The sequence below is a fragment of the Diaporthe citri genome, assembly GCF_014595645.1.
Source record: "Diaporthe citri strain NFHF-8-4 chromosome Unknown scaffold_14, whole genome shotgun sequence".
In the NCBI taxonomy this organism is placed as follows: Eukaryota; Fungi; Ascomycota; class Sordariomycetes; order Diaporthales; family Diaporthaceae; genus Diaporthe; species Diaporthe citri.
The window spans coordinates 90,004-105,859 of NW_025064859.1; the positions used below are offsets into that span (position 1 = coordinate 90,004).

At 57.1% G+C, this 15,856-nt stretch overlaps 5 protein-coding genes across 5 annotated transcripts; all 5 read right to left on the reverse strand.

Moving 5' to 3' along the window:
- Positions 1-437: 437 nt before the first annotated feature.
- On the reverse strand, positions 438-1,282 carry INS49_004971 (uncharacterized protein; the record flags this gene model as incomplete). Its single annotated transcript, XM_043165758.1, has 2 exons — positions 438-565; positions 631-1,282. The coding sequence occupies 2 exons, from the start codon at positions 1,280-1,282 to the stop codon at positions 438-440; spliced, it is 780 nt and encodes a 259-aa protein (XP_043017521.1).
- Positions 1,283-2,068: 786 nt separating this feature from the next.
- On the reverse strand, positions 2,069-2,908 carry INS49_004972 (uncharacterized protein; the record flags this gene model as incomplete). The annotated part of the gene is made up of 3 exons (XM_043165759.1): positions 2,069-2,264; positions 2,381-2,574; positions 2,654-2,908. The coding sequence occupies 3 exons, from the start codon at positions 2,906-2,908 to the stop codon at positions 2,069-2,071; spliced, it is 645 nt and encodes a 214-aa protein (XP_043017522.1).
- Positions 2,909-3,701: 793 nt separating this feature from the next.
- INS49_004973 (uncharacterized protein) lies at positions 3,702-5,553 on the reverse strand (the record flags this gene model as incomplete). The annotated part of the gene is made up of 2 exons (XM_043165760.1): positions 3,702-5,394; positions 5,495-5,553. 2 exons carry the CDS (start codon positions 5,551-5,553, stop codon positions 3,702-3,704), a joined length of 1,752 nt encoding a protein of 583 aa, XP_043017523.1.
- Positions 5,554-6,534: 981 nt separating this feature from the next.
- INS49_004974 (uncharacterized protein) lies at positions 6,535-8,244 on the reverse strand (the record flags this gene model as incomplete). The annotated part of the gene is made up of 1 exon (XM_043165761.1): positions 6,535-8,244. One exon carries the CDS (start codon positions 8,242-8,244, stop codon positions 6,535-6,537), a length of 1,710 nt encoding a protein of 569 aa, XP_043017524.1.
- A 2,225-nt stretch (positions 8,245-10,469) lies between these two features.
- Positions 10,470-14,531, reverse strand: INS49_004975 (uncharacterized protein; the record flags this gene model as incomplete). The annotated part of the gene is made up of 3 exons (XM_043165762.1): positions 10,470-11,592; positions 11,767-14,380; positions 14,450-14,531. The coding sequence occupies 3 exons, from the start codon at positions 14,529-14,531 to the stop codon at positions 10,470-10,472; spliced, it is 3,819 nt and encodes a 1,272-aa protein (XP_043017525.1).
- Positions 14,532-15,856: the final 1,325 nt, after the last annotated feature.

The window sequence follows — 15,856 nt, forward strand, 5'->3', positions numbered from 1 at the left end:
CCCAAATGTCCAGTCATCCCGTACATGATTTTGGTCATTCAAATGAAGGAAGCAAAAGATAAAAAAGTTCGCTCAAGGAGCATAACTAATTGGCCTGCTCGTATATCTGCAGCCTCTTATGCCCAACCTATCCGGCGACCTTCTTCACACCGAACATGGTTCGTCGACCCAGGCACAAGCGGTCCTCTCAATACCACTGCCAAGATGTTGTAGGCTTGTTCCTGCTGAGCAGTCGGCGCAGGGAGGCTCCTAAATGTGATTCCGGAGTGCTGGGCTTATTGCAGAGGGCCGTCGGTTCGAAAGATTATCCCCAGGTTTAAACACCGCTGTGCCAAGGGGATCCCCGTCACTGGACGAAAAGACGCTTGCGCAAAGTTTGAGGCACCAACAAGATGAGCGACGAAGCAGGTTCTTGCCATGTTGCCCCCTCCGGGTTCCTACTCCTCAAACTTGATGAGAACGCCATCCTCCTCCTCCGATCCTACGTTGGATGCAACCTTGGGCTCGCGCGCGATGAAATGGGTCGTGTACCGGACCTCGTTGAACTCGACGAAGCCCTGCTCCTCTGCCAGCACTCAGGGTTAGTTCCTACCCAAGACACCAGGGAAAAGGCGAGGGTTGGCAGCTCACCCCAATCAACCGCCACCCTCCGCGGGAGACTGCGGCCAAACCGCGGCCACAGAAACCCATCCACGACCGCGACGCCGAGGAACTGGGGCCGCTTCCGCACGAGGTCCCGCTTCCACCCGCCCGGCATTCTGAGGACAACCTGGCCCGCGTCGTCGTGCATGAACTGGTTGTACTCGACGATTCCGTCGGCGCGCACGACCGAACGCGGCACCGCCGGCTGCAGGTATGGCTGGCTGTTGCGGACCCAGCGGTCGCCGCCGGGGGAGACGCCGATCTTCTGCGCGAGGCGGTAGATGCGCCGCCGGCGGGCGCAGTTGCCCTTCCGCTGGCGGTCGGTGGCGTTGGGGAGGGTCATGAGCCTGACCGGCATGCCCTGGAAGCCGTTGGCCGCCTCGTCCGCGCCGACGAGGGCGCTGATGTCCCCCGGGTGCTGGAGGGTGGCTTGGTGTTTGTTCTCCTCGTCGTCGATGGCGGCGTTGGTGCTGGCCATTTGGGCTCCGGTCGAATCTTGCCCTGTGGCAAACGGGGGAGGAGGGTGGTCGGACTGCGCAACCTCTGTGGCGTCGTCTTTGGCGGGCGTGGGTGCGCTGTCGCGGAACTGCTCGAGCTCACGCAACATGAGGTGCGCGAAGTATAGCTCGAGGTTCATCATCGCTTGCTGTGTTTTTGGTATTTTGCGAAGTGGACGTCAATCTGAGCAGAGTGAAGATGTGTCAGTGACAAGATCAAGTAGGCGTTTACGATGGCTGCGGAATCATCAGAAAGAAATATAACTGACCAATTTCGATTGACAGCGAAAGCTGCTGCGATGTGGAAGATTGTGAAGTTGTCACGGCTTGGAGGACTGCAACTTGATAATACTTCGGAGATATCGAGGACAGACGGGTGGGGGAAGCCACAGGTAGATGTTGTAGTCTGAAAGTTGAGGAGGCCAAACGTAACAGATTCGGAAAATAAATAGGACGCAGCTGGGACTTGAAGTCCTCAGTGATATCTGACCATCTGATCTTTGTGAATGGCAGACAATTGCTCACTGCCGTATCACTGAATACCTCTGCTTCCTATTGTGTACTGATTGTGCTTGTATTGTGTGCCCCGGGCACCCTGGATGCACCGGTCTTCGATTCATAGAGGACGCTATTCGATCTCTATTTGGTACCTAGGTAGTAAGTGTCATATCAAGCAGCCAGTATCAGCAACGAATAAGATACGGAAAGTATTGTCACATGGGAGGTCGAACGAGATACAACCAGTCCTTTTGGTGCGTTGAACTATAACAGGGCGCTCCACATTAATAGAGAATGGAGTTTTATCGCGCTGGTGGTCCGTTGCATTTTGTACCGAGTGCTGTAGTCAATGTGTACCACAAACTCTATTCGCGGTCTCCATTAAGCTGCGCATTCTATTCCTAGTCGGTCCTGATTTCAATTCCAGTCCCTTATTCCCAGTCATCCGCTGCAACCTTCATCCAGTTCACGCCAACGAGTTCCAGCCCATGCTTCTTGGCAAACTCGACAGGCTTGAAAGACCGTCGCTGGGTGAACTCCTCCCCGCCGACATCCTCAGGCTTGAGGTCCAGGCCATGTAGGACTGGCTCCCGGAACAAGACGAAGAGGTATCTGTGAGGTTTTGATCTGTGGCGTGCGTCAGCGTGGGATCCGCAGTACACAAGCTGGAACGACGATTGCAATGAAACATCCGCCTGGCATGGCCTTCCATCCAAAGTAAGACGTCCACGGAAGTTACTCACTCCTTGGTAGGGCCTGGCGGGTGATAGGCCGTAGCGGGTGGCTTCGTCGCAGCGACAATAGTCCCCTCGCCGCTCAGGGGCTCCAGGCCGTTGATGATCCAGTGCCTCCAGAAGGCAAACTTGGGGTCGTCAGGCGTGGGCGCATCGGGGTCGACAAGCATCAGCGTGTACGATGTCTTGTGGTCCACATCGGCCTGCGCTGTTGTTAGAACTCAAGCACTTCATTGGCAAGCCCTGAAGGCTTTGGAGGGTGGCTGGTAAGAGTTGCCATACCTCCCGCTGGAACGAGATGTTGGGCTGGACTTTCGTCTCGCGCACGCGGAACAGGTTGCCCAGGTCGACGGCCTTGCCGTCGTACGAGACCTCGAGCTTGGTGGTCGGGCGGAAGCCCTCTGGGATGAGCTCGGCTGCCGGGCCGGGGACGAGCTTGGCGTCGCTCAGGGACTGGGGCAGGCGCTGGCCGTGCGTCTGGAGGGAGGCCTTGACCTGCTCGATCGCCGCCAGGACTGTCTCTTTTGCGGCCTCCATCTTGAGCTCTATTTTTCGAATATTCGGTGGTGCTGGGTTTGTTTAGTGGGGTTCGTCACGATGCTGGGGAAGAAATGAAGCCGCGCACAGATATTTGAGGAGTGTTGTTGTTGCCCAGCTCTTGATTGTTGGCGAGTGGTGGGAAAACCAAAGGCCATCTTGGCGACAGCTGCAAGTGGGTACAGCTGTAGAGGAACCAGAGGCGAGCTCCAAAGAGGGATTCGCCCCGCTGCGAAGGTACCGCCAGCCATCTGACATCATCATGATCTGCACCTCCTTCCCACACTCCTCCCTGCGCCGAAATCAACCTGGTGTACATGATAGTAGACTACAATACACCGGACAGATGCGAGAAGCAGCACTGGAAACCCTGAAATAATAAAAATACCGAAGTTGATCTCTGAAAAGGGACCAAGTGTTGCCACTGCACGTGGCTGACAGGAGATTGTCACTTTCAGATAAGTCGGGAAGTACCGGTAGGACCTTGTCTTGAAAGGCTATTTCACCAGACAAATAATTCTCACGGGACTTACAACACTTCATAGTATTCTTCATCTTCAACAAACTAAACATTTGTGCACAGGCAAGGGACGGATGGCCCGCTCGAGGGGTCGCTCGCAGCAAAAACTTGACAAGTGACAGACACTCGAGCGCTGAAGACGACGAATTGATATCACAAAAAAATAGACCCTGGGCCAAAAAAGTTTTATTGTCGTGTCTTGCTACAATCCAGAGTTCCAGACGATGGCTGAAAACTCGCGACGCTCCCATCCGAACTCTTCTCCGTCTCCTCCTACTCCTCCTTTTGCTGCTCAGCCCTCTGCCTCGCCATGGCGTGCATCTTGCGGGTCATGCGGCGCGGCTTCTTCTTATCCGGCCAGTCCTCTCGGGCCAGCATGCGACCCAGAAAGTCGCCCAGCAAGCGGCCCTCGCCGGAAACATCATCATCTTTGTCGGTGGCGTCGTCGGCGACATCATCGGCTTCATGACCCGGAGACTCCGGCGCGCCGGTGTCGCCGGTGACGGCAGGTGCCCCGGTCGGGATGGGTTCGGGGTAGGTCAAGTCGGTGAGGTTGGTTATCGTGGCGGCAGTGAGGGTATCGCCGTCCCTGGAGGCGGTGACGTCGCTGGTGGCAGAGGCGATGGTGTCTCCTTCCGCGGCCCGCCGATCCATCTCCTCCCTCACGAGCCGCCGCACCTCCTCTTCCCGCCGGGCCTGCTGAGCCTCCTTCTCGCGGAGCGCCTCGGTCTCCCGGTGCTGCTGCATCCTGTCCTCGAGCTCATGCAATCTCCGGAGCAAGCGGCGGACCTCCTGGATATCTCCAAGGTCGGCCCGCAGCTTCTCCATGTCCTCCTGCCCCTGGCGGAGCTCCTTCATCTCCTCGGCGTAGCGGGCCTCGACGGCGCTCTGCAGGGTGTCCTTGAGCTGGCCGAAAACCGTGGCCATCAGCTGGTCCATCCCGCTGATGGTGTCGAGATTCCAGTCGTGGTCGTCCACCTTTATGGAGCTGATCCTGCGAGTGGCAAGCCAGTCTCTGTGGCTCATCCCGTCGGGTTTCGCGTTCATGGCGTTGATCATGTCGTCTCTGAACGTGCGGGCGATCTGCTGCACATTGTCGACCACGTTGGCTGAGGGAGTACCTAGCTTGGGGTCACTGATGCGCTTCGCATGCTCTTCTGTCGGCTGCTGGGTCTCTTCGGCAACGAACTGCCGAGTACGGTCCCCGAAACTCTTCCACCTTGGGGTCTCGTGTATCAAGGTAAATATACGGTTGGCTGTGATCAGTAACGCCAGTCCGTCAAGAGCCTTTTGGTATTCCGCAACCAAATCAGCGTGGTCTGAAACAAGCTTGTCAATCGACAAGCCTTGCTCCCGGATGAGCTTGTCGTTCCCTTCAATCAACTTGGTGTGCTTGTTGAGCTCGTTCTGGACGTAATCGTCGCGTTCGCCGGCGAGGTGCCGGGTCTTGGCGATCAACGTGTCGTGGCCCTCGATTGTCTTGTTGACGTAATTGACGTGTTCCTCAAAGGCCCTTTGGTTATCCTCGACGGTTTGTCTGTACTGCCCAATGATGTTGCACAGGGAAGCGTTCTGCTCCGTGGCGGCCCGCGAGCTGTCTGCGATGTCCTTCCTGTGGCCCTCCAGGACGTTGACGATGGAGCCGAATTGGTCGGCGTATTGCTCTCTGAAGTCGGTGTACTGCCTCAGCTGATCTTTCTGGTCCTTGTATATTTGCGCGAACGTTTCTCGAAAGGCATTCCCGCTCCTCTCAACCAACTGCCCGTAAAGCTGAAGCGCAACCTCAATTGAGTCGAGCAATTCCTTTGCTAAACTCAGCCCGCCTCTTAGCTCGAGATGAACGGACTTCAGAGCGGCTTGCGAGGGCTTCTCGTCGTGGACGCCATTGGAAATTGGGTTGGAAATCTTCTTGTCAGGAATGGCATTCGGAACGGGCTTTGAGGGCTTCTTGTCGAGGGAAGTCGATCTGGAATGTATAGGCCGCGCAGAGAATGAAGATGCCGAAAGTAGGGATAGTAAAAGGCAAGAGGAGCTTGGTCAGGGGTTTCAAGATCCATGTCAAGAACCCTGCCAGGGCCAGGCGACTGCCCAAGATACGGATGGCTTGTATTCCGTCCGAGTCCATCTTGTGTCTTTGTTCGAGGTTGATGAGACAGTATGTATCTTGCACCAGAGATGGGTGTGTGGAGACTGGATCGGAAGATGTACTTGGCAGAGGATTTGTCGAGGAGGTATAGCACTGAGCGGGTCAGTCGCGCTATGTTCAGAAGGCCTGGGGTCACAAAGGTTAGAAGGCACAGCGATCAAATACTGTGTAGACCGAGCCGAAGGGAGTGTGTGATGGATGGAATTGGCAGTAGCGAGATACATACAGACGAACACTGATGAGTTGAGATGGCACACTTGAGGTGCAAATAAAACAAAGGCCCTTTCGATGGTGTCGTTGGATGATGTACGAAGAACTGGTTTGTTGATGATTGTAAGGTTGTATGAAAATGGGGAGATTTGTCGGTTGGCCCGGCGAAAGGGCATCAAGGTCCCTGGTTTGCGCTTGTTTTATGCTGATAAAGAAGTCAGTGAATGGTCAAGCACTTTGGAAATACAGTCACGGATAGTCCTGTTGCAGGGTGCACGGAATGCATAGTGAGCATTTCGGCCATTCTTTTCTCCGGTAGCTATTATAAGAGCTTCGGCTTGCTCTTGTTGCTTTAGATCCTTTCTGATCAGAACAATCAACTCCCCTCTATTATTTTTGAAGACAGAATTTTGTCATCATTTCGACCCTGTGCGTTATGACCTTCTTTTATTCCTCCTCGCGTTAGAGTGCCCTTTGGCATAGCACTGGGCTTCTATCAGAACAGCGCGCCTTTATCTGTGTGGCGCCCGTTTTCAGTCCTCTTACTACTTAGTGAATGCCTGTTATGCACCTGCCATTGGGTGACCTCGGGACGCAGGATAGGAACGGCTAACTATACCAAGTCACTTAGCACTTCGACCTTGGTCCTTTCAGGTGGGGCAGCACCGATCTATTGTGGAAGCAATTATTACAGTATATTCCATTAGATAGTGCTTTTGACTACACTGGTCCTGAAACCTTTACCGCTACCTACTGTGTGCTGCCTGTGGACTGATGTTGTTGGCTCTCGCCCGATCGACGCTGCACCAGAGATCCAGTCGTGTTTGTTGCCCCTTGGTGCTCGCCCTGAGCCTCGTCCGTTGGCACTTTGTAACACCACTCCTCGAAGCAAGCATCGCACCCATCCGGCAAGCTCACACCCTCCTCCTTCATCATAATAGCGCACGCCAGACACAGCCCCCAACCGTCGGCGCCGTTTTGTGTCGCAGTCTGTGCGCCATTTGCGATCATGCCCTCCGTCACCTCCGTGTCGTACTGGAACTTGGCTGTGGCGAGGTTGCTCTCGTATGTATAGTTGACGTTGGGCAGATACACTATCGTCACCGCCTCCGGCTCGTTGCACCCGAAGAAGGCAGCCCGCTTGTTGAAGCCCTGCTCGAAGAAGACCTCCTGGACTGGGATGGTCGGCATACGGTCTGCTATGCGGGAAATATTCTTGGTATACCAGGAGGCATCGATCAGGCAGGCCCCGGTTGGGTAGTTGTCCTCGTCCGCAGAGGAGTCGCTCAGGAAGATAACGGAGACGTTCCGCGCAGGCTCTAATAGTGGTGCTAACGGATCGTTGTGCAGGCCGATACCGCCGTCCACCATGTATAGTTCATCGACCAAGAATACCTCCTTCGCCTCGTCGCCGGTGCCGTTGAAGCCCTTGAAGGGGTTCGGAATGCGCGCAAAGTCGAGCTTCTCGTCCACGTCGTGGAGCACGTCGACAAGTTTCTCAAGAACATTCTGCAATTCCCCGAACGGGTTCGACTCCACGCACGCCGAATTGCCCAATAGATTAGACCCGGTGCCAAGGACGAAGCCCAAGTTATCGAAGCCAACTGTACACTCCGTGTCGCCGGCAGCGGTGCCAAGATATTCGACGGGGATCCAGGCAGACACGTCGTCGTTCCAGCTGCCAAAGTCGTACGGCGTGAACTCCCACACGGTGCCGTTGTCCGTGGGTCCGCAGAGCCCGGCCTTGGTGTTGATGCCATTGGCATCGATGATGGGGAACGGCACGCTTTGATCCAAGAAATTAGAGAAGCCAGCCACGTCCGACAACCGAGTGGCAACGCCTCCCCTATCCCCCTCGATCATCTGGTACGACAGCAGCCGCGACCACGCGTCATCCAGCGAGACCGGGTAGCCCGCCTTCTTCTTCTCCAAGATGTCCGCCGTGATATCCGCGTACGCCGCGAGGAACTTCCAGCCGTCGGGCGCCTCGATGCCGTGCTTGAACGCCGGCTTCCACAGGTCGTCCGCCAGCTGGCCCACGGTGGGGAAGTTGTTGCCCGCCCACGACGAGACGAGCCAGCCGCCGCCGGACACGCCGGTGTGGTACGTCAGCGCCTGCAGCAGGCCGCTGGTGGCGGCGTCGCCGCCCTCGCGGCCGTCCATGGCCTGCATCACGCCCGCGCCGGTGAGGAACGAGCGCCACCCGCCGCCCGAGACCGAGAGGCCGAGGGCGGGCAGGCTCCCCGACCCGAGCCCGGGGCTCTGCTTCTCCAGCCACGAAGCGAGCGAGACGTCGGCTTTGGCCTTGCGCCCGACGCGGTATGCTTCCTCTCGGCCGCTCAGGTCGGTGTTCCCGTCGCGGATCAAGGGGCCGCCCGGGCAGGGGGTTGTTGAAGGAGCGTAGGGTGAGGTGGCGGCTGCCAAGCCGAGGCAAAGGGAAAATAAGGAATGTGAACGCATATTGCGGAAAAGAATGACTAAGATGATGAAAGAATGGATTTGTGGTGTTCAACCATAACCCCTGCCTGAGCAGCGAGAGGAAGGGCAGACAAAGATCGGCTGCAAATCAGAAAAAAGAATGGAGATGGTTGGGACCAGACATCGCGGCTTTAGGGGCTGGAAGCAGGCAGCCAAGACATATTAAAGCTTAGCATGAGAAAGCACAAGAATCAAGCGCACGTCAAAAGGAGAATTTCTTTCCAGATCAAAGGGTCGTCGACGGGTTCTATTATGGAACCACGTCGGGCCCGCTGCTTGCCATTCTCAGCCCTGCAGCCGAACAAAAACGGCCCCGCAGGCTCTTCTCTCGTCCGAGTGCTGGGCCACGCTGACTCGCGGTTCACCGTTCATGCGAGATTGGACGGCAGGCTCGGGTCTATCCGAGAGCACGAGTCACGGCCCTGTCTTTTGAAACTCTGCCGACTTGCGCACCGCCTCACTGCTGTTGGTGGTGATAGGGGCAACTCAGCGGGCGACTGCCGCGTATCCGGGTTGAGTTGTTGAATCGAGATATGAAGGCAAGCTGATATTAGTTGCTGGCGTGGAAGGACTCCTCCATGTCTTTCTACCCGGCCGAGCATGTCAGGATAGTTGTACTGCAGTACTAGGTATTCATTCTTTAGACACTCGACCCACAGCGGCAGATCACCGACGGTGGGTCGATCAGACATCGGCCTTCGAGATGAGGCACGTTCCCCCTTTTGCAACCACAGCGAAGGTGATAGATGACAGTATTCCAGTGGCAGTAGCTGTGAGTTGGAGGATAGTACCAGTACATAAAGCAGGCGTAGCCAGAGGCCTATGATTGGGGCTCTCAACTCCCAGGCGTTCGAGAGACCTGCCTCTCACGTTCTTCGCACAAGAGTTGGTAGGCAGCCCCTGATCGTTCGCCGGTAAATGTTGTCGAGATGTCACGCTCAAGAAATCTGGAAATGTGGTTGACTGGATCAATTTCAATTACTCAGTCCTATAGCCGTCATTGCGGCGATGTCGAGACATGAAGCGGCTCATGCCGGGTATCTAGAAGTACAATATGAAATGCTTCGAATCATGGCCCTCTCATGGGTGTCCAGTACTTCCCCCTTTGCCTGTCCTATGCCTTGCCTCCATCTTCCTTCCTGCCATCGTCCTCAAATGCACCGTCCCGGCGCCTCAGTCCTCCCTGAGCCATGGAGCTGTTTCGCAAGCCCCTTTCGGTCGTCGTGAGGTCCCATCAAGTGCTTGGGATCTTTACCCCCGCCGCCAGCCTCCGTCTTTCGTCCAAACCACCGTTCCCGCCAATTCCAAACCACAACATAGAGAACCGTTACCATTCCAGCGAATCCAAAGAGTAGAGTGTCGTAGAGAGAGATTGTGTGTGTGTGTGTGTGTGTGTTCCAGGCACCCGCAGGTTGCTATCGCTATCCCCAAGGGGATGGCTTGCCCTCCGACGGACTCAGCCTCAGCGGCGAGCATCGAGAGGGAGGCCCAGCCACGCCAGTGACAGAGCGTGACCCAGCGATAGAGGTTAGCAGGCGACTTGGAACCGCCGACAGAGTGATTGGTGTCGGCAATGTCGGACTCGAGAAGGTTCCCCGGCAGCCGCAGGTTACTGGTGCTCATCCCCAGGGGGATCGCCCGCCCCTCAGAGCAACATCCACAGTGGGTGCATCTGGAGGGGGGGTCAAGCCACGCCGTGATGGGCGTGGCCCAGCAGCCAGAGGTTAGCGACTTACCGGGGGCTTCTCGGTGATTGGTGTGAGTCGTAAGAAAGAGAGAAAGAGCAGGTTCCCTGACAGCCACAGCCCAATCTTGATGATCATCCTCAGTGGAGTTCATACAAGGTCCAGCCACGCGATTGACGACGTGGCCTGAGCGGCAAAGGGCTGCGGGATGACGGGGGAAAACCTGGGTGACCGCCAGTGCTCAGTCGGCCGGGGAGGAGGGCTGACTGGCGTGACCGTTGAGGGAGGTCGTTGGCGGGAGGGTGGGTGTGGGTAGAGTGGTGGATTCGTGGTGCTGGATTTATGGTACCGATATCACGCTGCTGGGTTCGTGATTGGTGGTTGGGTGATCAGGACGATCGATGAGTGCTGGATGGCATGGGCCCGATAGTGCCGAAAGGTAGGTGTCCATGGCAGTGAGATAGCCGATGACGCTGGTGGTGGTACAAGTAGAGTAGTCAGACAGGATGGATGATTAGACGCCTAGGCGGCATCTGGCTTGTGGTGTTGGAACCAGTTGGCCATGTCAACCATGAACATGCCGCGCGTCTGTTTGAATCCGCGGTCGAGGTCATCGAGGTCCATGATAATGATGGCCTGGATGAACACCTCCTCGCGGAACGCGCTCAACAGCCTCACCATCTCGGACTTGCTGTAGGCTCGCTTGCCATTCGGGATCTTAGCCTGCTCGAACAGGAAGTCCAGGTTGCGCGCCACGTCCTGCTCCCTCACTATCTTGATGAAGTGGGCGACCTCGTCGCTTCTCACGGTACCAAGCACGGCCGCCTGAATTGTGAGGTTGTTATCTGAGAGGTAGTGGGCTTTCCAGTCGTGGAAGAAGTTGACTGTGTACTGGGTAGGCCTCATGCTGGGCGTAGGAGGGACCATCGTCGTGATGTGGACATCCTCGTCGTTGATGTCGTTCGGGTCGGCGTAGTCCACCTCATCGTCGGCGGTGGCCTCGGCGGCCTTGAGCGCTTGGGCATTCTTGTGCTCAAAGGCCTTGTCCATTTCATCCCAGGCGGATTGCTCATTGAAGTCGTCCTTCTGGCGCTTGATCTGGGCCGCAGTCAACTTGCTGGCCTTGCCCTTGGGCTTCGCCATGGGACGGTCGGTTTCCATGGCGTCATTGACCTGAGACTCCTGTTTGTCGTCCATGGAATCATCGTGGGACTCTCCCTGGGGAGCCTTCGCACCATCCTCGGGCTTGCGCGCCTTGGCGTCCTCTTGAGACTCTCGCCTGTGAATCTTGCCAGCGTCATGTGGGGTGATTTGGACGTCAGCCGAGTGCTTTCGAGGGTTGACATCAGTCTCGTACTTGAGTGGCTCGGTGGCCTCGGGCTTGGTCTCATCTCCAGACATCTGGATGTCATCAGCGTTGCCGCCAGCTTCACCTTTCGCCTGCTCGGGAGCAGAGTTGCCGTTGTCCTCCGATGGCTGCTCGACCGGCTTCTCGACCTCCTTCGAGAAGACGTTAGTCGTTGTGGCTGACTCAATGGTGTCAGAGGTGGCAGCAGGGTTGGCGAGTGGAGAGGTAGTAAGCTTGGGAGCCGAAGCCGCGTGGTTAGAAGCCGGAGAGGTAGGGTTGTACATCGGAGACGTAGGGCTGTAATTCGGAGAAGTATGGCTGTAATTCGGAGACTTATGGCTGTAAATCGGGGACGTAGTTCTGGAACCCGGTTGCGCAGGCCTGTAAGAAACAGGAGAGGTAGGAGAGGGATGTGTATGTGCCGGAAGCAGAGTGTTAGTACCCCCGATGACGGTCGTCCAGCCCGGAGACGCAACAGGCTTGGGAGCCGGAGCCGGAGCCTTCGGCTTCAAAGCAAATGGAGAGGTGTTCACAGCGCCATTGAGCCCGGGGATGTTCGACTCAGAAGGCTCCTCGGAAGGCAAGGCGGTCTTCTCCACAATCGTCTTTGGGGCCGGAGTGGAGCCGTAGTTCGCGGCGAAAGCAGCCCGCTTCTTCTCGGCGAGTGAAGCCATCTTGGTCTTGGTCGTTTGAGTCTTGTTGGTGGTCTCCGTGGGCTTGCTCGGGGTCGCGCCTGGCTTGCGCTGGACCATGGGGTCGGCCTTCTTCTTGGCCGGCTTGGGAGCGAAAGGCTTGGTGGAGGCGGGATTAGCCGGTGTGGATGGACCATTGGTCATGACGGTATCAGAGCCACCAGCATTAGCCGACGGTGCGTTGTTAGCAGCAGGCTGACCAGTCCAGGGAGTAGCCGGGGGAGCGTTCACCAGAGGCTGCTTAGGCTTCGGCGCCGATGGCTTCACATCGTCGTCGTCGATGTCCATACCAGCCGGAGGGTCGAAGTTGAGACTTCCCGCCGAGGCTGACCAGTTGATCTGCGGCTTGTTGACAGCCGGAGGAGGGCCGCCGAAGCCGAACTTGCTCGGAGCAGGTGCCTTGGCAGGAGTCGCCGTGGGATTCGGGAGCCCCTGTTGCCCGGTGGGAATCATGGGACCACCGGCGGAGGATCCGAAGTGCGATGAGCCGGTACCAGTGGCGACGGGAGCAGCTGTAGGGGTCGGCGCCTGGAAAGGTGGCTGCGCAGGACCGGTGCCAGCGAAGGGCTGGTTGCTTCCCATCGGCTGTGGCTTTGATCCGAAGCCCAGGTTTCCGTTGTTGTTCGGGATCACTGGCTCACCAGAGGTCATGGGTGTGTCATCCTGCATCGCAAAGTTGGGCTGAGACGGTTGGCGAGGGGGCTGGGAGAATGGCTGCTGCTGAGGCTCCGGATCCGCGTCCTTCATCTCATCATCCAGCTCGGCTATTCCTCCCATGTTCACATCAGGTCTCGGGACGGGCTGCGGGTCCTGGTTAGGCGGGGTCGGAGTGACTGTCCAAGGTCCATTTCCTTGCGGCGCCGGAGTGGGTTGCGGTTGAGGAGCCTGAGGCTGTTGTTGCTGGCCTTGGACGGGTGCGGGAAACTGCTGGGTGGGGTTCTGGCCTTGCATCATGGCAAACATACCGTTGACCACGTCCTCCAGCTGGCTGTGGCGCTCATCCTGCTCCTTCTTCGCTGCGTCGGCCTTCGCAAAGCGCTCGGCAAACTCCTTGTCCTTCGAGGCAATGCGCTCGTCGTACTCCTTTCGGATGGATGCCTCGCTGAGCCTCATCTGCTCCTTCATGGCCTCCTGGAGGTCCTGCTTCTCTTTGTCCGACGCCTCCTTTTGCTGCCTCAGCTGCTCCTCGAAAGACTCCTTTTGCTTGGCCAGAGCCTCATCCAAGATCTGGCGTTGTCGCTCGTGGGCGGCCTCGATCTCCTTGACCTTTTCCGGAATGTCTTTGTGTTCTTCGAAGTAGTGAGCGTGTGTCTCGAGCTCGCTTCCGGCCCAATCGAACCAGGGGGAGGCGTTCTCCATCTTTGGGACGACGTCACCCATTGCGGTCTCCAGGCGCTCGATTCGCTGGTCGTGGCCATCGGTCTTGGCAGTCAGGTCGCTCACCTCCTTGGGATCACAGCCACCAGTCTTCGCTTGGGGCTGCTCGGAGGCGGGGGTGGTAGTTGCGGCGGCTCCGAGGTCAGCGATGTTGACCTGCTCGACGGGAAGTGGGTTCTCCAGAACGTGGACACGGCCTCGCAGCTCCAGGTCGGCCCGGGTGTTGGCGTCGATGGCTGTCTTCATGGCGCCTTGAGAGCCCTCGACCAGGTCAACCTTCTCGGACAAGCCGTCGAACCGTGTCTGAAGGCTCAAGGCGTCTTCCATAACCTTGCCAATAAGCGGGCACAGAGACGCAACATCACGGCCCTGCTGGTCAACCTGCTCCTTGTCGGCCTTCTTGGCCACCCGTTGGTCGACCTCGGCGATGCGAGCCAAGTAGGCCTTGCGGACGTCCTCAGAACGCTGCTTCTCTTGCTGCTCGAGCTCGGAGATTCGCTTCACGACGGCCTTGTGGTTCTCAGCAATCCGCTTTATCTCTTCCGCCGCTCGCTTCAGCTCTTCCTTCAGAAGGTTCTTTTCCTCGTCTTCCTTCCAGCGCTTGAGATCGGTATGCTCCTCCGCTGGCTGGGCCGGCGTGTCGGGCTGCTTAGCCACGGGCAGGGACCGAATGACAGCTGGTTCTTGAACGGGCTGCGGCGTGACGATCGGGGTTCGCTTGCTCAACATGCGGGCCATTGACGGGCCCTCTTGAGCCAGTAACTTGGCGTCCGTCCTGGCGTTCCACTCGTCGTCACCCATGCGGTTCATGACATTCACGATGGGCCTTGAAGCCAAGCCCGTTGCCCGTCTGCCAAGGCTTGCGACGGTCGGCCCGCTCTCCCTAGCGTAGCGGGTGGCATTGGCGAACGGGGCGGCGTTGGCGGAGCCGGTGGTGTTGCCCGCCTCTGGCTTTGGGCGTGGGACATCGTCGTTGGTGGCAGCCGGCTGTCTTCCAAGCATGCCGAGGGGGTTGGCTACAATTGAAATGTATGTCAGTCGATGTCAACTCGTATTTGCGACGATGCCGCGGAAACGATACTCACGAATGATAGAGGTCAGGCCGGCCGGCCAGTAGCTGGCGGCGCCCGAAAGGGTGGGGATGATGCGTCCGATCAAACCAAACATCGTGGATGGTATGAGGAGCGTTCGCTTCGTTGGGTATCAGTTATGGCGATGCGCGAGGCAAAGCAACGAAGCGATTGACCGCGGAGGGTACGTGGTTGATGGATAGTAGGAGGTGAGTGATGGAAGAGGATATGGGGTTGATGGGTAGGAGGAGGTATGGGTTGATGGAAGGGAGATGGATCGAAGATGGTATGTGGATTGACAAAGAGTAGGAACTCGATGAAGTTGTTGTGTCGGCCAAACTGTGGTCAAGTCTCACAAGTTTGCAGACGGGTGCAGAAGAGGTTCTGAAAACAAGATCGAGCTGGGAGGTTGGTCGAGGGTTTAAGTAGTTTTGGGATCTGAAGCCTGGCCGAGGGCCGGTAGAAGTGATTTCAGATGGGTGCAAGTTGAAAGTGAAGATTGGAGGGGAAGGGTTGGAGTGAAAATAGATGTGATGGTGGGCAGACACTCAGCGCGCTGCCACGGCAGCCCACGACGCGCCCCGCGATCGCACGGTCAAGTGAATGGGGAATGTGAATGGAGGCGGGGAACCACAGCAAGTGACTCGATGTCTGCGGATGGACAATAGCTACATAATCAGCGGGTCCTATTGTAGCTCTATTCAGTCGTTTGTTTGTAACGCTACAGCAAGACGATCTGCCAGTCGTTGAATACTTACAGATTCACTATTACTACGAGGACGAGATTGGGGGAGCAGCAGCGCACACGAAGCGCAATACATTGAAAGCTTCAAAGCAATGCACCTCTCAATAGAGTCGTGATGTGTTCTAGTGACTGAATGCCCCTTTCAATTATGCCATTCATGGGTTGCTTCGGTAGCTTAGCAGCAGTGTTGTGCCAGATGACGTCGAGGCTGACAACTGCCCAAAACGGCACCCCGCGCCTAGTGTGTGAGTGGGGCGTGTCATGTTTACCTCGACAGCCTCGCATCGCGACCACACAATCGCGACCAACGATGGAGCTCATTCAGGCGCCAGAACAATCAGAGAGAATCGGAGGTATTAATTTGCAGTGTGAAATTAGTGCATAGAATACTCCAAGGGTAGCTATCCCACGATGCAGCGTGTTGTGCTCAATCGGCGCGGCGGAAACTTGATGAATCCCTTCAACTCCTCCCTTGTGCCTCCTCGTGCGCCCATCCATCCCTGTGCTCCTACAGCATACCTAAGCACGGTTGGCGTGTCTGGCGTGTCGAGGTTAGCCAAGCCAGGCCATACTCCGGCGATCAACCACAGTGGTGTTCGCCGAGAGGACGACCTGCCTCGTAGCCATCCCAAACACCCGTGCTCGTCTGGCCGCAGTCGCCCGCCCTCTGAATCTGC